This window comes from Colletes gigas, unplaced genomic scaffold (assembly GCF_013123115.1).
Source record: "Colletes gigas isolate AHSC1104 unplaced genomic scaffold, ASM1312311v1 Colletes_gigas_Sc00016, whole genome shotgun sequence".
Lineage (NCBI taxonomy): Eukaryota > Metazoa > Arthropoda > Insecta > Hymenoptera > Colletidae > Colletes > Colletes gigas.
Window position 1 is genome coordinate 1,636,565 of NW_025106645.1, and position 26,386 is coordinate 1,662,950.

The 26,386-nt window shown below is 37.0% G+C and overlaps 2 protein-coding genes across 5 annotated transcripts in view; both read left to right on the forward strand.

The window, feature by feature from the left end:
- The window catches only part of LOC122400078 (protein numb homolog), an 87,626-nt gene extending 66,286 nt beyond the window's left edge, over nucleotides 1-21,340 (forward strand). For all 4 annotated transcript variants that reach the window (XM_043401296.1, XM_043401294.1, XM_043401295.1 and 1 more), the window contains 8 exons: nucleotides 11,492-11,656; nucleotides 12,537-12,608; nucleotides 12,709-12,927; nucleotides 13,584-13,770; nucleotides 14,012-14,269; nucleotides 15,565-15,744; nucleotides 15,938-16,452; nucleotides 17,279-21,340. In XM_043401296.1, coding sequence (XP_043257231.1) covers nucleotides 11,519-11,656; nucleotides 12,537-12,608; nucleotides 12,709-12,927; nucleotides 13,584-13,770; nucleotides 14,012-14,269; nucleotides 15,565-15,744; nucleotides 15,938-16,452; nucleotides 17,279-17,587 — 1,878 coding nt within the window. In that variant the 5' untranslated portion in view covers nucleotides 11,492-11,518 and the 3' untranslated portion in view covers nucleotides 17,588-21,340. The remainder of the gene's footprint in view (nucleotides 1-11,491; nucleotides 11,657-12,536; nucleotides 12,609-12,708; nucleotides 12,928-13,583; nucleotides 13,771-14,011; nucleotides 14,270-15,564; nucleotides 15,745-15,937; nucleotides 16,453-17,278) is intronic.
- A 3,042-nt stretch (nucleotides 21,341-24,382) lies between these two features.
- Nucleotides 24,383-25,222, forward strand: LOC122400243 (small proline-rich protein 2B-like). The gene is made up of 2 exons (XM_043401596.1): nucleotides 24,383-24,550; nucleotides 24,998-25,222. Exons 1-2 carry the CDS (start codon nucleotides 24,383-24,385, stop codon nucleotides 25,220-25,222), a joined length of 393 nt encoding a protein of 130 aa, XP_043257531.1.
- The last annotated feature ends 1,164 nt before the right edge of the window (nucleotides 25,223-26,386 follow it).

A 26,386-nucleotide genomic window follows, 5' to 3' on the forward strand; every position in this document is an offset into this window, starting at 1 on the left:
GTTTTGTAATCTCTTCATCATTTAGTAAAATGCGGTATAAAATTCTAAATTTGTGTATTTGTGATTTGTATTAGAATAAGCTGCTTAATTTGCAGAAATATTAGCTATGAAACAGGCTACAAGGCTTTAAACGAGCGGAAGGTCGATACTTGTACAGGTGCACTTTATATGGTATAAAGCTCTAATCCAATATATAAAATTTAACATCCGAGTAACGTGTAAAATTTTAAAAAGCCTCAATTCGCCCAAGAAAAAGCAATACAGTAGTCCCTCGCTAATCTTCGTTACTTTTTCCTTCGACCACCAATTTCTGGAATTAAATGTTCATAGATAAGACTAACCATAGTTCCTTGAAAACGTGAAAAACGAAGTTTAACACACAAATAACAGTAAATAATTCTCTAGTACCTTCCTTGATAACGTACATGGCAATAAATGAGTATTGGAATACGAAATAAGTTATTTGTTTAACAGAAATAGTGGTAAAGTCCAATAAAAAAAATGTTATTGCAACCCCAAATTTTTGTTCGATCCGAACGAAATAAACGAGAAGCAAAAGGAAGTATGAATAGATCGATAAGTTCCAAATCTTTTTCGTCAGTTTTGGCTGAAAATTCAGTCACGGCAAATTCGTTTCACCGTGTATAAACCGCGGAGTACTTTCCAGCGAGAGGCGAAGTTGAATCGCGAATGCGACGAGGCGTTCGCATTATTGTCCTGCGAATAACATCGCGCATTGTACCTGCTCCTATGTTGCCACGTGCAACACCTGTCTCGGTGAAAGGATTGAGTACTCGTTGGCAGATATTTGCCACTGCCACACTCGCTGCCATTTCAGGCAACGTCGAATATCCCCTTGTCTTCCGCCCTGGAGCGAGATGATGATTTTGCAAAACCATTCTGGCCACCTATCACCGATTCTCGTAATATTCAAGCTTCCGTGGTCCTCATTCCTATAAACTTAACATTAGAATATAGATAGGCTCGTAGATAGTACAAGAATCCATGACAAAAATGAAGAACGTCAATTTTAACAAATTTTTAGTTTAAAATTCATTAAAAAGTGGAGAATATCGAAGAAAAACTGTTTAAAAATAGGGAGTATTTTGAGCTTCGATAAATCGATCAATCTGTCAACGTTTGTTTTGGTATGTTGTACTATGAAATATTTACTTCAATCCTGTACAATCCATAAATATTGTTTAACACTATCAACTAGCAACTTTGGAACAATTTTGTGGTCAATTTGCCTATATTTGGTTTGGTATGTTGTACTATGAAATATTTACTTCAATTCTGCACACTCCATGAATATTTAATACTAGCAACTAGCAACTTTGAAGCAATTTTTCGATACCATTTATGAAAATCTAGTATTAATTCAGTTTGCATTGAATTCATATCGTTAAAAAATGTTATATGATGAAATTATAAACATGCTTAGAAGATTGTAAAGATACTTCCAAACCATCTTCCATGAGTTTCTGTTAGATCCTCAGATTTAGTACACAATATTAGTAATTTGCAGTTGATGATCCAGAATGTAGGTATTGGTGCTTTAAAGAAACGAGGACTATAGACGCCAGTATTTATGTGTCATTTGACCTACTGGTGAAGCTAGCAAAACGTCGGAATGTCATTTCTAAAGGGTACGTCATACTAATAGTGACAAACATTATCCGTTTCTCCTCGTATGTGCACTTTCTAATAATTGTGAAATGGAATTGATGCGAAGATTGTCTTTGCTTAAGTTGCGTATAATGTATACGATAATAACTAATGCAGCAACATTTAGCGCTGCAAGTAGATACTCTAGGAATTCGTTATGTTTGTTCAAGACAATGTTCGATCCAATATGGACGCGTTACAAGCACTAGTGGGCTCAAGGCATCTTCAAATCCAGACGGTCTTGGGAGTCTTGATGGATCTTGAAGTTTTGATTGGTCTTGAAAGTCTTGGTTCGTCTCGGAACTCTTCGTCGAACTTGAATTTCTTATGGGTTTCGAAACTTTTTAATAAGATTGGAACACTTTGCTAAATAAATAAATGCATTTATGAGTCGACGAAGCATTTCATAAATTTTTATTTCGAGAAATGCGGTTGAAAGTTCAGATAGCTGTTTCAATTTTAACGAATCGTTACATTCATTATACATCAATTTCAAACACAGTGTTCATGAAGTCTTTAGACACTTTTCACGACTAAAGGATTAAACAAGTAATAAAGTAATTTGTGGAATACTTAAAAATCTGTGTTCTAATTTTTCTACTATCGAAGAATGATACATCAAAATTTAAAAAGAATAATACTAAAATATTATTTCCCCCCCCTTTTTTTTTAAAGAATTTGAGCAAGCAAACAATAATATAATTTTCTATACATTTACGTTACGATTTAATTTATTCTTAAGTTTGTAAATGAATTACTAATATTTTGCTCGTGTTTCTTACAAAATATTTTTGAACAATAATTAAGTTCAGCTGTATGTGCTATTTTTCTGTTCTAGTTGTATACAATTTTTATTTCTCTATTCGTGACTTTCCTTCTTATAATCGAATTTAAATCCATACAGGAAGTTTACTTTATAGACGAAGTTTCCACGACGAGCCATTTTAAACTTGTTACTCCACTACGACGTAAATTTAATTTAATGTCACTGTTACGTCGAAGTTGGGTTGCGTTACGCGCCATTAGAGTTTCTATTGGTAATTCTCCAGGAACATCGTGTATTGTAAATCCTTAACACAAATGGGTATATTGATTGATGCTAGTTCACGTACAGAGACAATTCACAAGAATATTTTATTATCGTGAACGAGCTACGAAATCTCAGTCCTAAGAATTCAAATAAAACAAGAAAAATTAGTACAAAAAACGAACAGATACATGTCTTTTTTTATCAGTCAAAACGTGTGTCAGAAGGTTTTAACTCGCGTTTTATTGTACAAACATATGTTTCTAAATTGCTTTCGATTACAGTATTTTCCTCTGTCATATATGAGAAAGCAAAGAAGGCAATCAGGATAAAATATAAATTTGAATTAATGAATTTTTTACATGAAACATCACCAGTACCTTTTACAGCGAATAGAACGAGGTAACGTTCAGTATCTCGTCTGCACCATAACCGGGGAAGTAATTGTGCTAATTACGCTATTGAATGTATCCTTTAAGCCAAGACGAACAATAGTCGATTACAAGAAAACATTGTTACTCTACGTCGCCGTAATTAGCGTAATTAGTGTCGTATTGTGCGAAATCTTCTTCTGGAAAGTCTGGGAAGTGGAAGACCTATGTATTTTTAATATAAAAAGTAGTAAAAACTTCGAGGAAACATATATTTTTAAACAATTTTGTCCTATATAATCACCTTAAGAGGCTATTCTATAGTTTCATTTTGTTGATTTTTTAAGGATTTCTTTTACAAAAAAATGTATAAGTTTCTTAAGGTTGACAATAATCAAAACTAACTGTCTTTTGAATATCGATTTCCTTGACTTCTTTTGACACATGTTTTGATAATTTTCACTCGAAAAAAATCGTGAACATTCGTAAAACATAAATAAATATATATGGAAAATGTCGAAATTTAATAACTTGTTCCTTCCTTGTAAAAAAATCCTTAAAAGGACCAAGATAACGAACTTCTGTGTCTGTGTTTTCTCAGACACGCGAATACTTTATTGGATTTAAGATGCACTCTCAGAGGGGACAACCGAGTACAAAGGGTTAATATTGAAGAGTGTTGTTTCTAGAAACGTTAGAGGGGGTCCATAAGTTCTTATTAGACTGCCAAGAGAAAGAAAAGCTTAAGAACTACTGGCCCAGAGTCTCAGTTCGAAACGAATTGGCAGAATCCAGTGTCTGGAGCCACGGTCAACGAACCGATAGGGCTGCCATGAATGTATACCGGCTTTCACTACTGCCTTTCTAGGTCACGACACCTTGTTAGGGGCCAGAAGATCCATGTCTTCGATTGGCACGTAGCCCCAAAGTAAGAAATGCCAGCTACGGAGAGCTCTGCCAAAGCGTCATTCAGATTCTTTTAGAGCGTCTCGTTTTTACTACGGCTTCCACTTGTATGCCAGGGACACTTTATCAATCATTTGAATAGCCCGAGTGTCTTTTGGCCGCGAAATAATACGATTTAAGTGATTACTGGATGCGTCATCCTGTCTAGGAAGGATAATGGAACATTTCACTGCAAGGAACCGAGACATCGAGCTAAAAGGAACAGCTCTCTTTCAGTCCTTATCGCCAGCTATAAATTTCGTTCAATGTCAGTGGAAATTACACGGAATTCGATTTTGTACAGTTTGCATCATTTACTTGATTTATATATTACTGTCGATCAGAGTTTGCATTACTTTTTTCATATTCTATGCTTTCAATATTAAACGCTGCATTTGTTTAGTAGATTCGATGGAATATACTATTTATTAGTTTTGAAATTTATTGAATAATTTGCTTATTGTATTTATTTAATTTTATTTCGAAAATTTCTTCTTTGTATTTATTCGATTTTGTAAATTTATTAGACCTGCAGATTAATTTCTAAGCTGAACTGTTTCAATACGTTGAATACATGCTTTTTAATCGAAAAATAGACACCGTCGAGGCAGAGGAATTTGTTTGGTACTTAAACGAGTCCTTTGAATCTGTCGAAACTTTTAATCTTTTGGACGAACATCCTGGAAGCTTGAAATAGCTCGAGCAACAAACTGTCGTCGAATGTAACGGTGAAAATTTGACTTCGTGTCTCTGTGACGGTTCATCAAAGAATAATCATCCGACTGAATCTCGTGCTCGTCCTAACATTCGCGGCATTTTATCCACCATCGTATATTGTAATCACTGGGGTCGACCTTGATGCGTGAAAGGAAATATGGCGTCGGAGAATGCATCTGTGGTTATTGTGCGCGTATGCAGACAGCTCGTGCATGTCAAAACGTAGGCAGGTCGATCTAGACCCGTAGTTTCCTGCTGTTAGCGAACCATGGAGTTTATGGCACTCCCCGAGTCGAACGAACGATATCAAAAGTGCCCTGCAGAACAGTCGAGGAAGTCGAAATTCGTAATTACTAAGAAAAATTGTAAAACGTTTACTCGACTGGATTTTTGCGAAACCGTGGTTTTCCATAAAGAGAATTAAATAACACGTTTCTTCGACTAACCGTCCTTTTAATGTCTTTGAATAGTTGGAACAAGGACGTTGTCGAAGAATACTTTTTAGAATGAATTTTCTAGAAAAGCACTACCGTGGGCAATTTATACGGAATCGAAGGAAATTGCAAAGTAAAAATAACTTTTTAAAAGTGGAGCACTGTTTACAGCTTCCTCCTCGGAGCGAGAGGTCTTCTGACCTTTATGCTCTCCCTTTGGGACAGAGGAGCACTATAATCTGTGACGAAATAAGGAAAGGATCTGTTGGTTGGCGAAATAATTTCCAAGATCACAAGATCACAATTGGAATTTCCATATTCCAACAAAATCGTGAAATTAACATTACTTTGCTCTTCCCTTTGAGACGTAGAGAGCCTCGTTTTCGAATGAAACTTGCTTCCGTATTCTGGAGGATCCATAGATCTTTGGACCACGACGAGGAAAGAGAAAATCAACTTTAAAATATATTTTATGCAGAATTTTTCGATCATTAAAGTTTTTTAAACTAGTCGATTAGAAAATCGTTTGAAATACGACAATTTTTCATTTATAATTATAACAAATATGTTTTACAAAATTCCATTCGAATCGTTAAATTTTATTTCACACAATTTGTCACGAAGTCATGATTCTCATTTTGTAGAATAATTATGGGAGTACGGTGTAACGTAGAGTCGCCTGGTCATATTATTCGAGACCAATACGGACAAATGTAGTAAAATCATAAATTATGGTTCACCAGTATCGGGTATATTGCGTGACCATCGTTAATATCATCGATCGTGTAATCTGTTTTTGTGATCAAATTACGTCCAATATTACTTCGTTGATCATGTTGTACTACTGTCTCGTAGTACACGTTTACCTTAATTTCGTCCTTCTTCATGGGAACGCACCAACAATGGAAACACGCGTTTCATTAACGTACGGGGTAATGATACTCGACCTACAATCAAACCACACGATAAACATGGCCATCTACCCGAACACAATTGAATAACTACTTTAAATAAATTACGTCTACAAGGTTTCCCTTCGTTTCCATGAAATAGAATTTTATTCATTTAAAATGCACGGACGTCCATTTTCTTCTATTTTAAACAAATTAATTTACAACTCTGTAGAGCCCAAATATGCAATATATATTGAAAATCAAATTATTTGTGTTATGTACATATATATTTTCTGAATATTGTTTTCTCATTTACGGTTATTTGTTTCTACTTTTCTATTTTTCACCGTAATTCTAAACGTGGACTAACAATTTGTTCTGACTTGTTCTCGTCAGTTATTTTAAATTTAATTTTAGATTTTAATTAAATTTTAATTTTGTGGTCGACTCATTCTTAGTTTACGTTTTAATAATTCTGAAGACTAGTTCTCTCGTTAGTTGTAATTTTGCTTTCGTTGATCGTAGAAACGTACACAGTTTTGATCCAAAATGAGTCTTCGAAGAGTAATAGAATCTACAATTTATAATCGATTACTGTTTCTTTTTTTCAATTTTTCTTATTTTTCTTATTTCTCGTAAAGCTTCGAGACCTTCCGGATGGTTGTAAACTTACTCATCGATCGACTCACGGACGAAGTTCCAGCAAAAGAAAGTTGTAAGTGGGAGACATCGAACAGAGCGTGCTGTACAAGCCGACTCAATGATTCATATCGGTTCCTCATATCATGCTCGTCTTTCTTCTCTCGATCTGCTCACTCGTGGTCGTTGGAATCATTTTTCAATTTTGTCTTGATCCTTAAGTAGCTATTTTTTATTTCGACTATTTTTTACTCTGCTTCGACGTTTACGATAGCTCCTAGATCGATGGGGAAGGCTCTGACGAAAGGGTTGATTTCTCTCTTCAATTATGGTTAAATTTTATATTTATTTTTGTACATAGTTTAATATCTAAAAGGAGAATGTTATGGCGATGCATTCCTGTCGAATCACCCGGTATAAGCTGAAATCTGTTACACAAACTGGGGTCACCGAGAATTGAATAGCGTCTGAGCGTAATTTAATTGACGAAATCAGTCTGTATAGTCGTCGGAGCAAATATAGCGACGTGCTCGAGACACAATCGAGAGAGGTATTCGATACAAAGATACGATTCATTATTACGTTTTGCATTCTCGGTTTGCGATAGAAAAATGATCTCCAACGAATCCACGATGAATTACGTGTAATTAACCACCAACTAATTACATACAATTTTAACTATCGATCTGTAAAAACGAAACGAATCAACAGTAAAATAATGCTTTGATTCTCTTCAGATATTTTACTACGATACAGATAAATAAATAAAGTAATAAACATGAGCTAACTTAAAGTGAATATGGTTCACGATTTTTTTTTTGTTTGGTTCGAGAAAAACGCGTTCAGAGTTTTCAAAGATTTTAATAAAAACGAAGAAAGAAAGAATCGATCTTTTCAAGTTACTAGTTCAAAATACCGCCTTGGAAGCAACAAATTATTACGCATTTTTCTCGATGCTTTAAATAACACTTTTTTTTCTTTCGAGAGCTTGAAAATTCCCATCGACACGTGTTCGGGGGACCTACTTTGAGGAACGCTGCTCGAACGTATTGCTAAGCCTATTACTACGCTAAGCAAATAGTTGAGTAATCCGATTGCTTCGAGAGTGCTTACTTTCGCACGTTTTAACCATTAACGGGTCCTCCTACGATGACAATCGAATAAAAAAAGAAGCGTCCTGTTATTATCGTAGCGCGGGTATCGTTTCATAAGCGTTAGCCAGAAGTGGTGGGTACAGCTGCATAATCTATTGTTGTTCCACGAACGTGGACCTATCGTCGCAAAAGCGGATCGACGCGATAATATATTTGCTTGTTCTTCGAATGCGTTTCTGCGAACCGCGCGCGAGATAGGATCAAATATCGTCGTGTAATCTTGGGAACATTTGCGCGCGGTTAGATGCTGTTTACAGTCGTTGATTTTATTGGCGAACGCAGCCATACTTCTGTGTACCGGTCCGATCGAACCGGAAGCCGCCATTGTTGGTCGTTAACGGTTTCACAAAGTTAAATCGTTTTATGGCACTTTTGAACATTGCGTTCGATAAATAATGTCGGTAAACGTCCGCTAGTCAATGGAGACGACACAAATTATTTATCGATATAGAACGAATGAAAATGTTGGATTTATTCGTAAACAAGCTTTTCTTCGCTCGGTAAAATTTGTTTCAAACTGTTCATAGATTCTTTATGGGGATTGAAACGTTTGAAAGTCCTGAACATTTTATATAAATTCGTGAAAGTTATTAATCATGAACTTCAGAGCTTGTATTTAACACATGTAATGTTTAAATTTGAATATATTGTTACACTTATATACAGCATAAAAAGTATGAGAGTTTTAAGTAAACAAATAGTCGAATCAAGTTACAAAAATGGGCTAGCAATGTATAGTGTTTATATATTTCTTATAAACGAATAACGACAAACTCTGAAAATTTAAAAGAAATATTTATTATATAATTATATAATTTATAAATTATTATAAATTATATTTAATGTTTGATTATTTATACAAAAATAATTTAGAAGCTTTCTTCGAGATTTAATCCACAGAACTGTTTCTCTGATTTGAAAGTAATAAGAAACCAATATCAGATTAACCGCGATTCCAGGAGAATTTTAATCGTTCTAATTTTATTTATTCATCGTGGGAACTCCAATTATGTATTTCTGTATTAATTTGACTTACGGACCTTTTGAAATTAATAGCAGCTCATAAAATGCTCCAAAGTGTGTTTCGATCAGCAGAAGCGTGACTTTCAGGACGATTCGACTCAAGATTTCCTTCACAAATAAGTTTCCTTAACGATATCGTAAAACAAATAATTCCAACGTCAGGTTGAAAGTAGAATTTCTATTCTAATTAATATCATCCCCACAGCCACGATTCCACGAGGATTTTAATTATTTAAAATTCTATTTTCGATACTTCGATTGTTTCTGCGATTCGTCTTGCAGACTCGTCGGAATCAGCAACTCATGAAACGCTTGAAACGCGCGTGCAGGTTTCGAAGCACGGCTGTGGATGGCCCAAACTCGGTGCTCCGCTCAAGTACGAACCCTCAGGGGTGCCGATTTAGGAGGGTAGACGTCCCGTACTAGGGGAGAATTCGAAGAGGGTTCTGATATAAAAGATTCTTTGGGAACCGAGGCCAAGATTCGATCACAGGTTCTTTGTAAAACCACGCAACGCGCCGAGGCCGTTGCCAGACACTGGCTTCCACCATTTTTCTCAAAGTCTCATCGTAGAAATCTGTAACAGAGCCCTCGAGGAATAATCGGAGATTTAACGAACAAATCTACGCACACCACGGAAAGACACAATATTCGTAGCGGAAAAGTGTAATCGAAGAAAATCAACCCTTCGAGCAGAAATGACGAGTTACTTAATGTTTACGTCGATCCGGAAATTGAATTTTGCAGAGAAAATTAGAGTAAAGGCTGGGAAAGGTATTACAAGGTTGTTTTCTTGACAGTTTAATTTAGTTTATTCAATTTATTATACGGATAAACATCCATTGGTGTACCGAGAGAAAATATAATGATATTTTTACAATCGAGGAAGAGAACAATTATATACTATATAATATAGAAATACACAGTTTTGTTGAAACCTAGTCGTAAAAATACGTAGACCTATTTTTCGATGAAAGCAATGCAACTGCAATTGTTTATTGTGTTTCGTTGTTCGATGCTTTATACACTTCTTAAGAATTCACCATTGGCAGGCGATACGTCGCGATCGATCGCTAACGATCCAAGAACCAAGAACCCTTTAAGTAGCACTGCCCTAGAATACTAGATTTACTCTCTCACGCTATGATCCAGGGGCGAATCTACCCTGGCACTAACGAGGCTTTGGCTTTAGGAAAAATGGGGGTATTAAATTATGGTATCATTATTGATAACTCTTATCAAACTTACTCGAACCATTTTTGTTTTCATTCTGCATACTTACAAAATTAAAACCGTTTCTACGAATTTATTCAGAGACAGGGTAAACCTTGTGTGATTATGTACAATAAAAGAAAATATTCATTGAACTAAATGTTATTCAGGTCAATACGAGTCATTCAAATAACACTAAAATAATACCGTCTTCCATTTCAATACTTTTAGTAATGGTACTTGTACCGCTTTAATCTGTTTAGAAACTTTATACTGAAAAATTAAAATCCTTTCTGCGAATTTGTTTAGGGAAAATCTCGAGTATGTGCAATAAAAAAAAAAAATGATTGAAGTAAATGTTATTAAGGTTAATACGAGCTATCCAAATAGCATTAAAATAATACCATCTTCAATTGGAAACCCTCTTTTTCCTTCCAACGATCGCCTCAAAAGAATTTGTAGCAACGACCACCTGGTCCATTTAATTAAAAAACTGTTTTCCAACGAAATAGCTTGCAACACGTTATTTCAATGCTTTTTATTAAAGGTGCTTGCATCGGTTTAATTTGTTCAGAAACATTGCACTATCAACATTGTACGTATCCACGTCCATAAGTGCGATTATACTTATGGACGATAGTACGTTTCTGCGTTCGATTTTCTAAGCTTGAACATCTAAATTGTTAAACGTGCCATGCACTCTACGATTCTTAGAATGGAATGCCTTAACTGGTTTAATACTTTAGCCGTATTACGTAATCGTCGAATCGAGAAGAGAACTGGAAGGGAGTGATAATATATTAACAATACGTTTTATTTATGGGTTCCCCTTATAAACAGAGGGAATTACATATAATTAATAAACAAAATAGCAAAAATCTACAAAAAGTAAGTTGCAATAATCTCACTCTTTTATTCAAACTGCACAAAATGGCATAAAAGGGAATAACGAAGCATAAACATGTCTTTATAATCTAATTTAAACATTTGCTCGTTACAGAATATTTCAGACAGGGATAACGTCTCTTAAACTAATTAGTTTCAGGCCTCGATAAGTTTAGATCAGCCGTTGCAGTGATTATTTATCTTACAACATGTTTTCCATCATCCACTCGTTTCTCGATTATCAACGAACCTGTCATTGTTACGATAAATTTATTTTAGTCGATCCTATTAAATTTCAAAGAATTATTCATCCGTGGATACCAAACGTTCTCCATTCTTCTTTTCGTTTAAATTTTAGTTTTCAAGATTAAAAAGAGAAACAGTTTGTTCCATCAAACGATCAAACTTTGATCCACCAGTGAAATACTTCATTTTTTCAGTTTTCATTCGGATAAGAATTTAAACGACTTGATTTCGTTTCGCGTAGACAATTGCTTCTTTTCTTTTTTTCTTATTTTTCCAGAAGCGTGAGAGGTCACCGGGGAAAAGAATGGACCGACTCCGGCGGAGTTTTCGAGATAGCTTTCGACGGCGTAAAGATTCCCACGTACCAGAATCGAGTAAACCCCATCAATGGCAAGCAGACGAGACAGCAGTCCGTTCGGCTACATGCGCTTTTCACGTAAAGGTACAGTGTTCAATACTTCGCGCGCTTATCGTATAAACGCAATGGAATGTCGATTATCTGGGCTAGGAAATGTCTCAAACAGAAAATAAAATTACAAATATTATTCCATTAACATCGTACAGGCCACTGACTCCAATCTGAAGTCAAATATATAAACTAAGTGTCAAAACATTTAGGCTTGGTTCGACAAAATGTAAATTTCTCTATTAATTGTATTTTTAAAAATTATATTTCGATGTTCGAACAGTTGAAAAAATAGAATAATATATAGAAGTCAAAGAATACAAATATATTAATTAAATGTCAAGGTATTTTGCCTTCCTTCGATAAAATATCAACTTGTCTATTAATTAAATATCGATGTTAGACGATTTAAAAAATTTGTAACCTTTCAAAGAATATAAATTGAACATTTTCGTTGGACCACCGTTTCGTACAAACGAGAGGCGCGGTAATCGGTTAATTTCGACCGATAAATTTGTAATCGTATTGGGTTAATTGGAAAAACTGTTTCCGCGCCTCGTGCAAGAATTTCTGTACCCGCGTCCGACTAATTAAGAGTCGGATGATTAACGTCCCGTAAATTTGGACGTTGGAATAATTGGCACGCGGATAGTCCAGCACCGGATAATTGGCGTTCAGGGCTAGTGTATCAATTTTCCACTAATAATCTTTCCAAATTCGAACAGACCACGTATAATTTTCGAAGCACCTCGTACGTTCTCGTTTTCACTCGCACACGTGACAAGATTCAAACTGTTTAATAAAGAAATTTTATTGGTGTAGTTGAAGACACACTGGAAATTAAGCTTCCAAGACTTATATTTATCAAGCTTCACACACTATTGATCGTCTAACACAATCAATCTGACCTGTGCAGTACCTGGGATGTGTTGAGGTGTTCGAGTCGAGGGGCATGCAAGTATGCGAGGAAGCCTTGAAAGTACTTAGAGTAAGTGGCAAATAACGTTTCGTTATATTTTTTCACCGTTCAGTACAATTGTTAATGGAAGGCAGATATTTAATTTGTTTCTCTCGCGACGAATTAACAGAACTCGAGACGGCGACCGGTTCGCGCGGTGTTACACGTATCCGGGGACGGTTTGCGGGTCGTCGAAGACGAGACGAAAGGACTGATCGTCGATCAAACGATCGAGAAAGTTTCGTTCTGCGCCCCGGATAGAAATCACGAGAAAGGATTCAGTTACATATGCAGGGACGGGACGACCAGGCGGTGGATGTGCCACGGATTTTTAGCGGCGAAAGAATCGGTAAGGAAACCTCGAAAACTCTAATTTTAGTTCTACGTAGTTTCATCATTAACCAAACGTACAAATATCTATTTAAATATACAAATATTTCTGCATTTATGGGAGTAAAATTTGTTGACTTTAAATAAAATATTAAACAAGTTAAATAATATCCTCACCATGCATGAAAAGCTAAGCAAAAGGACGGTTTTGGACCCATATAATCGCAAAGAGTCAATTCGTTTGAATTTAAGTCCAGGGACTATTTTTTCAAGACGATTTGATGATCGATTTCCTTCAAACAGCTTTCTATGCTGACTTTATAGACCAAAGTGAGGCACACAAAGGTGTTAGGAATATTATTGTAAGGGATTATATAATAACTTAAATGAACGGTGAACAGAAGCCTTTAAGTCCCAAAAAATATTTCACATTGTCATATGTCGGTGTCCAGATGATTTAAAATGATTTTCAAACTTTCTGGAAGTCCATACAAAAGGTGAAAATTAATTTCAATTAATTTCAATGATAAAATTTCCAGTTATTCCTATTTATCCATATTTTAGTCCTCGGTTTACGCTTCCGAAATCGCGAGGTTCGCGGTTTGGAAAACACTGGTCTAAACATAGATTAAAATGCGAATGAACGAAGGGAACGTTTTCTTTTACTCTTTCCAGGGAGAACGTTTGAGTCATGCAGTGGGCTGTGCTTTTGCTGCGTGTCTGGAAAGGAAACAGCGAAGGGACAAGGAATGCGGCGTGACGATGACATTTGACTCGAAAACCTCGACGTTCACGAGGAGCGGCAGTTTTAGGCAACCGAGTCTCACCGAACGATTGCAGGATTCGCGAGAACGTGCTGTTGGTCAGCCATTTTTCTTTCACGCGAATTATTAAATTCTTAACAAATTAATAACATTGCGTGTTAATAATTAGTAACAACTTATAATGTTTCTTTAAAATATTTACGAGCCCTAATGTACCACCTTGAAACTGAAAAAGTTTTCCGTTTAATATCTTTCGTGGAAGTTCTCAAATCGAAGCTGCTATGTTTTTTAATTGAAGATGAAATTGTCTTCTGGTAAGTGTGTATCCTCTTCTTGCAGATGTGCCCCCAGTGAAGCAGGTGTACAACCCCTTTGCGATCGAGAGACCACACGCTACCCCCTCGATGTTAGAACGGCAAGGTTCCTTCCGCGGTTTTACGCAACTGAATCAAGCATCTCCGTTCAAGAGACAGCTCAGTTTACGGATCAATGATCTTCCTAGCAACCTCGAACGCACACGTAGCCACAGTCTTGAGCCGACGGACTTGTCGCGATTGCCATCTGCTATGTCTCACAACGTACCTTTGAAACCGCCAGGTAAATGTTTTAATCATCCGTCGCGACACAGGAGCAATTTCGTTGGACACAGTCTCCAATCTATACTTTTGAACGCACATTCCATAGTGTGCCATGTAACGAAAATATTGAGACACTCGACAATCGCAACAGGCTTTGTAAGTTGCGTTCGAAGGCTATCGTACTGCCCAAGGTTACGTTAGAAAAATTTTATACGAAACAAACCTCATGAAAAATCTTGAAACGTGCTATTGTTTAAATCTCGAGACATCAGACTTCAGTTTTCGTTTAAGATATATAACAATATTTCTACTTTTATAAAGAAAACCGTAGCTATAGAGCAAGTATAATTTTATTCTTATTTCGATATTAATATACGAATTCTCAAATAGTCGAAGGTTATTCTCGATATCGAAAGCAATCGAGGAGCTCAAATTGAACGAATACCAAGTTTTGATTATGTTCTGAGCCGGTTTGGACATCGAATAATGTGCTTCTTCGTTTTTGCAACAGAATTCGAAGGATATGACGAAGGTCATTATTCCCCCACTCTGTTAATTGTCCATATTGCCTGCCCCTCCTTCGATGTTCTTGGATTATGCTAGTTTCATGCACATGTTCAACTGTACATGTACATACTTACATTGAGAAAGTAACGAGACTGAATTCTCTGTAACTTCGCTAATATTTTCTACCTTTTCTCGAAACTAAAATTAAAAGACCTAACATAAATAAAGAGAAAATGTAAAATCGAATAAGAAATCGTTCTCAGTCTCATTACATTTCTTGTCAGAGTGCATACACTCGTACAGAATCGGTCAAATGAAATTTTTAGATTCACTCTAAAACTAGACTCGGATCTTTAGCTGAATGTTTTCAAAAATTATGAATTCTAATTTACAGACGTCTTCGTAAATGAAACATAAACGAGAGTAGTTTACGAATGAACCTAAAATTTGTATTAATGGCGAATAAATTTTGCCCGATTCTGCATCAACACAGTTAAACGGGTCAAAGGAGTTGCAGAAAGGACAGAAATAGAGGGACGATGTTATCCATGATAGTGGTGGCGTAGTTGGATGTTTCATGTAGTTGTATCTCGATGTTCTCGATTTAGGAGGTTCGTTTCTGCGCTTCAGATTTTCTGTTCATCGAATTCTTTCACTTATGCATACTCATTAGATATAAACACGTGCCCACATATCGTGCAGCATGAGTTTTATAGTTTCTAGCACCAGTTCGAAGCATCAGATTTAGTGTGTTAATTGTCGTTTATCATAATTATTGATATTGAAGTTTTCTTCTTGGTTTTACAGTTAGCCCAATACCCGAGATATCGCCCGGGGGTCAAGACAGCGTTTCAGCGATGTGTCAACAGCTTTCCAGAGGACTTTCCCTTCTTTCGAGCTGCGACGATTTTGGGCCTATGCCTATCCACAGCAGCGCGAGCTCGGTCGCTAAACAACTCTTCACGAACACCAACAATACTTCACCAGGTGGGGTCATTCTTCAATAGAACGGAATCACCATTGTCGAAACCATTTTCGTCCATTCCTTTGCTAGTTTGAATATTAGTTTAAAAAAATTTATAAACGTAGTTTACGAATCTAAAATTTGTATTCGTTATAGAATGAATAGTTTCTATATCATACGCAAGAAAGCATATAAATGTATCGTGCTTTGTTACAGTGAGAAGCAGCAATTCGTCGTCGGAGATGAAATTACAGAATGGGCCGAGTCTCAACAATAACAACAACAACAATAACAATAACGACAAGAACAATGATCTCAGTAATTTGAACCACATTGCACCGATTTGGAAAGACTCCCCGTCGCCCGTGTTGGCTTCGAATCATAGACTTACGCCGATCCTAAATAGAACTACTAACCTAAGCCCTATCCTTTCAAGAACAAGTGCTACCAGTCCGATCGTAATGAGTACCCCGGCACATACCACCGCCGTTGGTGTATTTGGGACTCCACCGTCGGCCAGTCCTGCCTTCAGTACAGCATCCACATCCTCCTTGGGGAACACGTCTACGTCGGCTGTGAACAGGTCGCCGGTCCCAGTGAATTCCGCGGCGACTCCGAAAACAACGTCCCCGACCACCAGCGTGGCATCCTCTTCTCCCACTTTGTCCGGTAGCGTAGCTACTAACCAAATCAGACACACTCCAGTTGCAAACGCGATTTCCAACACAGAGGTAAACCTTTTCTACACTTATCGCGTCTGACTTCTGAAACACTTCAGAGATGGATTCTAAACAGGAAAACAAAATTTTAAATCAAAACTAAAACCATTTTAAAGGGGAGGCCTTGCCGCCTCTAACAGTGGCTCAATAATTAATAAAACACGCATTTTAATACGCGTTGTTAGTCTGGTCTAAGACAGTGGAAACTGAAGATTTTCTTCTTTCGTCTCTGCTACACATATATTTCCTATTTGCGTCGGAAGTTAACCAGAAATTGGCACCGAATTTTGTCCAGTTTTTTTACAAAAAAATATAAATCATTCAACCAGTCAGATGATCGGTTGTGGTAGGCAAGACAGACTACATATTTTTTTCAGAAAACATACAATAAGAATAGAAGTGAATATTGTAAAATTCATTGCATGTATACTATAAGAAAAGTCATGAAGTTAAATGGCGTTAATATAATATTGTGTGTTAGAAATTCTAAACGAACTTTTAAAAACTACATAGAATATTTCTCTAAAGAAGCTTCTGAATCAAAACAGTCCTAGTGTTTATAAGCAACACGTGTTTATATCAACTTTCGTTATTGTTTTTTTTGTATAGAATCCATCTTGATAAACAACAGAATACCATATTTTGCAAATTCCTCCCTCAACGAGGTTGTTTGATGTAGTCGTTGAGTAATTTAAAGAATATAACGTGAATCGATAAAGAGATAATTTAATCAGAAGCATGGCACGTAACACCATGTTCGTTGCAGCAACCAATCATTTGTTTCTATATAGAATATTTGTGTGAAGCTTTTGAATGAAACCAGTCGTTGTTGTTTCAGGTACAACCAGTTGCGACGACAGCAGCGTTGCCAAAACCAGAGCAATGGCTGGGCAGTATAACCGGAGCGGTACCGTCATCAGTGCAATCTCCTTCACAGGATCAGACCAGTCCTCGACGAGCGCCTCCGCTTCACGCGAGAGCCCTTTCCCTCGGCTCGGCGGCGATGGGCCAAACGAGCAGGACTGGTCCATCCGATCCCTTCGACGCCGAGTGGGCGGAAATCGCGGCGAGGAACCTACGGCAGTCCAGCACCACGAATCCTTTCATAATGCCAAACGCGACGCAAGCGTTTCAGGTGCAATTGTAGCGCCAGGAGATGATAAACAGCGTCGCCAAGTACTTCCGTTCGAACACATAGTGACGGTTACGCGTCCATTTCCATTTCGACGTCTCGCGTGACCGGAACCGTTGATCGCGCGGAGTCTTCGGGCGGATCGCGAGAGGATTCGTCCCCGAGAGTGGTCTACGTTCTCGTTCCGGTCGGGTGACACGGTCGATCGCCGAGCAAGAAACCTCGCGAGGAGGAACGAGGATGAGCATCGATCTCGACGAGATGTCTAGTAGCAATGACGATGGGGAGCGAATCAGCACAAAACACGTACCCGCAACGTTCTTTAGATGAGTAGTTTACGCACACAGCCTCTCGATGACCTCAAATTAAATGTAAACGCGAACTATTAGAAACGCAAGAAGGGACCACGCGTTGGTCACCGATCGATGTTCGGTGGGTCCGTTTGCCGCGTATAGAAAGCGACAGGCGGGTGTCACCGGGTTAAAAATGTACGCGACGATGTTCGTCGATCGGTCGAGGATAATGTTTCAACTGTCGACGCACTTAATTGCGTACGAAACTAGACGTCGCTGGTATCGATAACATATCTAAATGTCTATCACAAGGTGTACAATAATCTTGAATAGTTTAGGCTCAAAACGATTAACGTCTTTCTGCATGATGCAAAATTACACGCACCACAAGATTATGCTGCACCAAAAATGTTTCGAGATAACGTGAAAAAGTAAAAAAATTGAAAAAAAGTTGTAAAGTAGCTTAGTCCCGGCTATGTGGCAAGAAATATTTTTGTTTAGAGCGGCGGCGGCCGAGACGGGGGTATGAATGAGAATTCTTGTTTGTCTTGCTCGCCCTCGAGTACAAGGAATTGACGAGTTCCGTTTACGAAGATGGAGAGGATAGACGAACCGGGCGGGGTTAGCTAGAGAAAGAGAGATCGATCAGCGCACGTGAATGGCTCAAAATATCATGGAAGACTGTGATATATGTACATCGAAGTGGCCAGTACTTAATGCGGGAGCGGAATCGAACGGCTGTTGTGAATGTTTCTACGGATGGCGCCATTTAACGGCTGGTAGGTTGCGTTTCGTGAGCTTGGGTAACGCAGCGTCTATCATTCCCTAGCCGACAGAATACATAAAAATCTACACGACAAACTAGTTACTTAAGTAAATATTAGATGTTGAAGTTTCTAGAACCAGTACGTTCCACGCTATCGTTGTCTAATATCGTGTGTACTAACGAATCGCATTTATCATAACTTGGGATACGATGACGCGCAGGCAGACAGTCAAGTGCTCGTTGAACGATTTGATTCGCGCGACTACGATACAAAAGGTGCTTCCGTTTAAGGACAAAACGATATTCCCTAGCTAAAACGAGATCAACGATATAACGGCGTCGAGTTACGACAGAAACTATGCATGTTATTGATTGTTATATCGCTCGTTAAATCCTAAAAGCGAGAGCGGTGTAAGTCGATTTTGTCTCGTTCTGAGAAATTAGCGTTCGCCATTTGATACAAGAATTGTTCGTCTTATGTCACTCTCATTCTCAGAAGCTCGAACGAGTACGAAGATCACAGCGGAGACTCGTGAACGCTCCCCATGTTCTGTGTAGCGACTAGAAATTAATATCGCGTCTGAAAGCTTCTCTCTTTCGGTTAGCTGTACTTTCAGTTTTCGCGAATTAGCTAAAGAATTAACACAGATCGCGGGACAGATTTCCAATCGCGGACTTCCTTAATCGACGCAAATTCAGAATTTCTAATTTGTGTCGACCAAAAAACTAAATTTCATTAAACACCGTATTAAATCATTTTGATCCACAACTTTATAATCCGATTAGAACCTGTCGTATTTTTTTACATGTCAGAAGATATACGTTTTGCAGGCCTCCAGGAAACCAAAGTTTCTAGAGATCGAAACAATTGGCAATTTTAAGTATATCCAGTCGGAGTATTGAAATTGGTTAGCGAAAGGAACCGTTCAAACGGGTCCTAGGATAGTGTTTACGCGACGCAAGAACCCGCTACAGTTTTCTAGACAACCTCTTATCCACTGCTAGCGTCTAGAAAAGGGAGTATCGAACTCGTAAAAGGAATCAGCGTTATAGATTGGTTCATTGATCGAATGTTCTCCTCGTCTTTGTTCTTTGTTCCTTCGGTGGGGGAAGTGATAACTCATAATTCGAGCAGAATGTTCTTGTTAATTTTGGGAAGTCCACCCTCTTGTTCCAATTGTTTTGTCCGTGTACACAGACTATCCTTGCTTACAGGCTTCGATCCACGGTTGACCATTATTGTTCCATCCGTCGAACGTTTATTGTTAACAACAAATGCCAGACCTCGACGGTGATAGCAGTGGAGCAGAACGATTTCGTCAAAGACAAAAAGAGGGTACGTGTTCGATCGTTATATCGACGACTCGTGTGTGTGCGTTGTACATAAATTAGTTATTTAAATTGATGATGCGAGAAATGGAGAAACGAGAGAGAAAGAGTATGCGTGCAAAGTAATTGTTCAGTGAGCCGACGATACCGCGATGCAACAGAATAAAAAGCGTTCTTCGTTGTCGAGGTTTTTAATAAGTTGTAATAGTAAGTTACCTTGTAAATAGTTCGGTAGTGTTTATCAGCACAAAAAAAATTGTTGCTTCCACGTTCGGTGATAGCTACTTTCTGAGGATGATTCTACGTCAGCCGATGATGGAAACGCGCGAACGGACGCTCGTTACACCGGAAATTCACCGATATCGTTCACGATCGTTTGGCGAGGTTTGGACTCTCGGATCGTTCGAGTCGTCTTCTGTCCGTCCTGTAAATTAAAAAAAGCAACCGAAGCGAGAAACGAATCACCGACAGGCAAAATGAACGAACGCAGGGGGAAACGAAACGCTTATCGAGGTAGAGCAACCGCGATCGTCGTGTACTTATTGCGAGAAATTGTAAGAAGAAAAACAGTTGGTTGATCGATGTACTTAAAATAATAACGTGACGCGGCTTGGTTTCTTTCTTTTGTTTTTCATTGGCGACGAACGCGAAATCGATGGCGTGGACGTCGACGGATTCTTCGAGCTCTCTCGAACAGAGAAACTGGAAACTGAAAGTGCGTATACAGTGCAGTACAGTGATTCGTTGTGTAACATTATCACCATAAGTACTTATTGTTTTTTTTTCCCCCTTCCTTTTACATCATTTTTTTTTTTTTTTTTTATCTATCGACGTACGCTAATTATTCGTTCGGGTTCGTTTGGCTGGGGTTGAAATCGGGGACTCGGTTTCTGATCCTGCGCGTTTCCTTTCTCGGAAATCGGAATTGTCAAAAGTAACGTATTTCCGTTGTTTTCGAGAATGAACATTTTTTTTTTTAGTTGTAACGTAGAAAGGACAGACGTCAGTCAAGATACGTATTCCGAGTGTCTCGTTCGATCGGAGGAGATTAGTGCATTTACGATCGGTTAACTGTTAAGTACGCACAGGGATACTGGTATGACTAGGCGAGTAGGTGCACAGCGTGCCAAATTGTAATCGTGCAAACCGGCGTCCTCAGCGGGTCTCAACATCGTGCACGCTTCCGTGGTTGTGTTGTACATAGTGTCGCCGATCGATTCCTGGATCAATGTACGACTGCGTGTATGTTACGTGAAAAAATACCCTTGTTCGTTTTACAATGTATCTGCCTCTGTAAAGATACGATTTATTATAATATCTGTTGTGATTACCAAATTGTTTCTCTTATTGTTTCTATCTTCACCTATATATTTATGATATTTCTGTATGTTTTTATTTATAAACGAATAACTCAGAACTTCAAGACTGGCGACTTGATTCGTACGGCATCCAAATTAATTTTTTACTCCAACCTTCTCTTTGTCGTGCAATATTTCCTTCCATCTGCTACTAGACAAATATGAACAGATGAGTATTTCTTATTTATAGCACTAACAAAAGGCAACAAAGGAAACAAAAAAGCTGACGAACCCACAGTCATTTAATGGAAGATCTGATCATCTTATCCTAACATGTCCAAAATATAACGCGAAAAACGTAAACTAGAGAATATACTAAAGATTAATCTTAATAACGATAAAATACAGGATCTACTCAAGTTCATCAAGAAAACCAAAATTACGAGTCAATTACTATAACGTAACGATTAATAACCGTATACTTGTATACTTGTTACGACGCTGAACCCAGAGAAAAAAAGCAAATGGTCTCGGTATTTCAAGTTCAAAGGGCGAAAACTACCCTTTTAGATTTACATCTCCCAATAATACAGAGTTGGTCAATAAATAATACCGGAACTTTCAGTAAGAAGTATAAATAATTTATTAACCATTTTGATATACAATGAGCATCCTAAATTCCCATTTTTTTAGGAATTGAAAGAAATTGTGTATATTCCATTGTTACTAAGATGTTTACTCGTATTCCGTTTTCCAGTTGAACGAACAGTAAAGACGATTGCGAACATCGTTCAATTGCATAATATCGAGGTTTTCTCTTGTGTACCGCTAAATTCAAGTTGATTCGACTAACCTAAAATTCTTTAGTATCGTTTCACTGTTTTCAAACAAATTGCATCTTTTTAGTAAATTTCCGTTATCCGTTTGGTAGAAAGACCGACTGAAAATGACAACTGTGGAAGAAGCGTTAATTAGATACCCACCAAGCGTTCCTACTCGTTGTTCTACGCGATCTACTATAGGTACAGGATGTCCACCTTGTCCAAATGTTCGGCCACGAGCTATTGGCTCGTCTGCAGTTCGTTACCAGCTTACGTACACTTGCGATAGGTACGAATAAAATTAATATCAGGGATCAAAATTATCAATCAAGAACCATCAAAGTGGAAAGAAATATCATTTTTTTTTATTTTGGTTGTAACAGTTTATCGAGGAAGAATATTGATATTATAAATTTTGTTTAACAGTGCCTCGTATTCAGCTTGCTACTACCCGCGTCCAGTAAAATGTCTGCCTCCTGAGGAACCGCCAGTGAAAATAGTTAACTGTGGTTTGAAGTGGTTCGATTGTTATGGAAAACCTGTTCACAAATGCTGCCGTTAAATTCTATTCATGCATGACTATTAATAGCAATATCTCTTTGTTGCGTACGTACGTATAATTATTTATTACGATACTTTGGACTGCAAGGATTGACAGATTGTTCGAAATACTAAGAATTAAATTACTTATGCAGTTGGAGAATTGCTTTTTAAGTTAAATGATGTTATTAGTAAATGTCGATATTCAAGTTAAAATCATTTTTATAACAGTGGTTTAAATAGGAAAAATGGCGTTTAAAATGAATTTTTTTCTCGAAAGCGCGTAGGAATTCGGGTTGTATGTGTATTCACCAAAAATGATTGTAATTGATCCCCACGACCGAAAATAATTTTTCCAGAATAATTAAAAGTTTTTCTTTCACCGAAAAATTTCAATACCTACCAATTTTTTTCTTGAAAGTGCGTATGATTTCGTGGGTATGTGTATTCACCAAAAATGATTGTAATGGACCTCCGCAGCTAAAAATAATTTTTCCAGGACGATTTGAAATTTTTTATTTCCGTCGAAAAATTACAGTATCTACGAATTTTTTTCTCGGAAGTGCGCAGGATTTCGAGGGTATATCTATTGACCTAAAATGATTGTAATTGACTACTGCAACCAAAAATAATTTTTTCAAAACGATTTGAAATTTTTTTTTCGCCGAAAAATTTAGGTATACCTCCCGTCGATTTTTCTTAAAGATTCGTTTTTGATTTTTAGTAATTTAGTTTGACGCCCTATAGAAAAGTTGTTTAATACTTTTTTGTAGGTACCCATGAGCTCTACTTCAGAAAAAAGTTTCATGGAAATATATTCACTATTGTACAAGTTATAGCTGTTTGAAAATTGGACCATTTTTATGGGATTTTTCTCACTTTACGGGGTCACGAAACAACTTTTGGAATATTTTTGGAATTTCTATATATTCTTCACTAAAATATGCGTTGTTTGCCGTTTGAAACATTAAAATCCTCCAATCCGTTCAGAAGTTATGATGTTTTAAACATACGCAAGAAATTTCAGGGCAACATTTCCGGGTATACATTATATTGTCGGTAAGGAATTTTTTTCTCGAAAGTGCGTATGATTTCGCGGGTATGTGTATTCACCAAAAATTATTGTGATGGACCCTCGCAACTAAAAATAATTTTTCCAGGAAGATTTGAAATTTTTTATTTTTGTCAAAAAATTTCGGCACTTCTTATCGATTTTTCTTAAAAATTTGTAAGATCTGCTCGTATACCTCGTCTGTGATTATACTATATTTGAATATTTATAAATGATATACATATAAAGTGTATGGTTTATTCGTATAAATGACACAACTTAAAATGTTTCAGTTTTAAACTGGTGTGGTACATAGGGTTATCGTATGAATCATGTTAACAATTCAAATTGTCTCATTCTTTTAAATGGTGATATATTCTTTCCAGGGTGACATAAACGCCATCCAGTGGACTAATTTTAAAATTCAATGTATACAATTTTTACGAGTAGAGATATCTTTGTCTTACTTTTCTCGGTCGTGATCGATTCAAAATGAATTTGAAGGTATGTTCATGGCGTGAATTCTATCGAAATTTTCCGGTGTAATAAAATCAGTACATTTCTTAAATTATTATGGATTAACTTGAAGTAATTATCTCAGCATAATGATTCCTCCCATAGTGTCCATAAATTTTATATGAAGTCTGCTTTGAGAACTTCTTTTCTGGCATACTCCCTTTGGTTTCTATGTAAATAAAATTGCAAAAGAAGAATGATATGTCATCCGCGTAAAGAAAAATCAAGAAGAAACAGCACCTTACCGCCACCGTGTTGTCATGGCCCTAAACCACCGCCATATGTTTGCCCGAAATATGGTTGCCCCCCTCCTCAAGAATATCCACCCCTAATTTGTTGTCCTCCTCCTGTATGTCCGCCATTGGTACGTGACCATGTATTAAAATCAATTAAATTATTCAACGTTATTTAAAATACAGAAAAGATATTCGAATACAAAAATTAAATTAATATTTACTTTACTGACCACTGATTTTAATGATATTGAAATATCTTGTTTGATAAATATTCTAACTAAATTTCACTAACAACAAACAGTAAGTATACAGCGACGAACAAAACTGAACTTTATAAATTTTTGTAAACATAATAATACATTTTGAAACTGTAACATTGTAAGGTTTATTAAGGCCTTTTGTTTTTAAAACTGCATGTATTCTTTAATTCTTTCAATACAGTTCATTTACTAATTGATTTCCTCGTAATATTGACAATTACTTGCACAGTGGCATTGTTGGAGACCTCAGTTGGAGTAAACGCGTTAAATTAAAATATCTGTAGCTTTTAACTAACATCGAACATTTTTTTTTAGGTGTGCAGACCACGACCGGAAGTACCGCCTCGACCACCAACCGTGTGCGTCGCTGGACCGTGTCCATCACCTCCTGGACCGGTTCCTCATCAATGTCCGCCACCCCCAAAAATAAAAACAGCTTCCTGCGTGCGATACTGCATTCGTTGTGTTTGTGGAGAATCCACCTACTCTCCTTGCTACTTTTCCGATATACCAAAATGTCCTCGTGCAGATTGTTGCTGATTCGTAAACGCGACAATCATATTTTGTTTCGTTAACTCGCAGAGAACAATTTCGTCATACAGTATAATGAGTCGTGTGTACATATTTATCTAAAAATGTAGAACACTTCAGAAAATTCAGTGTTGAACTTCTTCAAGCGTAAGTAAAGTAAATATTACGATTTTATCAAATAAAAACGGTAGTGGCGAAGCATAAGATTTCCATTAAAATTATTTTTTATATTGGGTTTTTGTTTACAGTAATGTGAAACATTCAGAAATTCCACAGATCATAAAGAAACCAGCTATAATATATTCCTAGATCCTTTGGGTAAGTAAAGATCTTTGTTTTAACATAAATGTACTGTATTTCTCATGTTTGCTTTTATACGCGTACCTAAATATTTTCAAACCAAATATCACGTTCGTGTTTTTAAATCATTTAAATAAACATATTATAATTGCGATACAGTTCTATGTAAAATAACCAGGAAGAGTAACAGTGAAATGTAGATATTTAAAAACTGGTTTCTAAAAATATTCTCATCTTGAAATAGTTGTTTTGCACGGAGAACAAGTCGGTATGGAAGTCTTCGGTTTAGAAAATGTTGAATATTACAAATGCATGTTAAGAATAGGAATCAATTATTTGATCCTTTGTAAGATTTCTAGCATAGGGAAGAGAACAGTGCAACATTTTTCGAATTTGGCAGCGTTTCAAAGTGGCGAGTTCACGGTTTAATTTGGCACGAGGAAATAACTTGGAACAACGCAGAGTCTTTAAATTCTTACAGGCTCTTAGGCCTTTCTGAAGATCGACCTTGGCCTTGGGTTGACCTACTTCATTTTTATCGAAAATTTCCTTGGCATTATGCTTGGAAACAAACAGTCCGCTGCGGCTCAAAGCCTTTGCTGGCACAATTCCGTATATAATTCATTCCTTTGACGAATAAAGTTCATAAACGATCCTTATTTCTAGCAACTACAATGCACCGGTATAAAAGTTTATTGCCGTATTCGAAGTTTACGTTTCTCGTGACTTGTTTTAAAAATAGGTGCAGCATATGTACTCTTGAAACTTGCATCGTTTGCTATCTGTTATTTGCGACGATCGTTTCGAAATATACGAACGAGTATAGAATGAAAAATTTTATTCGAGGGACAATTCATTTGTGACGTTTGGAAC

Bases quoted from the DNA above. Each gene is read 5' to 3' on its own strand.
- LOC122400243 (XM_043401596.1), top strand. From the start codon at position 24,383: ATGATATGTCATCCGCGTAAAGAAAAATCAAGAAGAAACAGCACCTTA. The intron at 24,551-24,997 runs GTACGTGACCAT...ATTTTTTTTTAG, and splicing joins CTCCTGTATGTCCGCCATTG to GTGTGCAGACCACGACCGGA.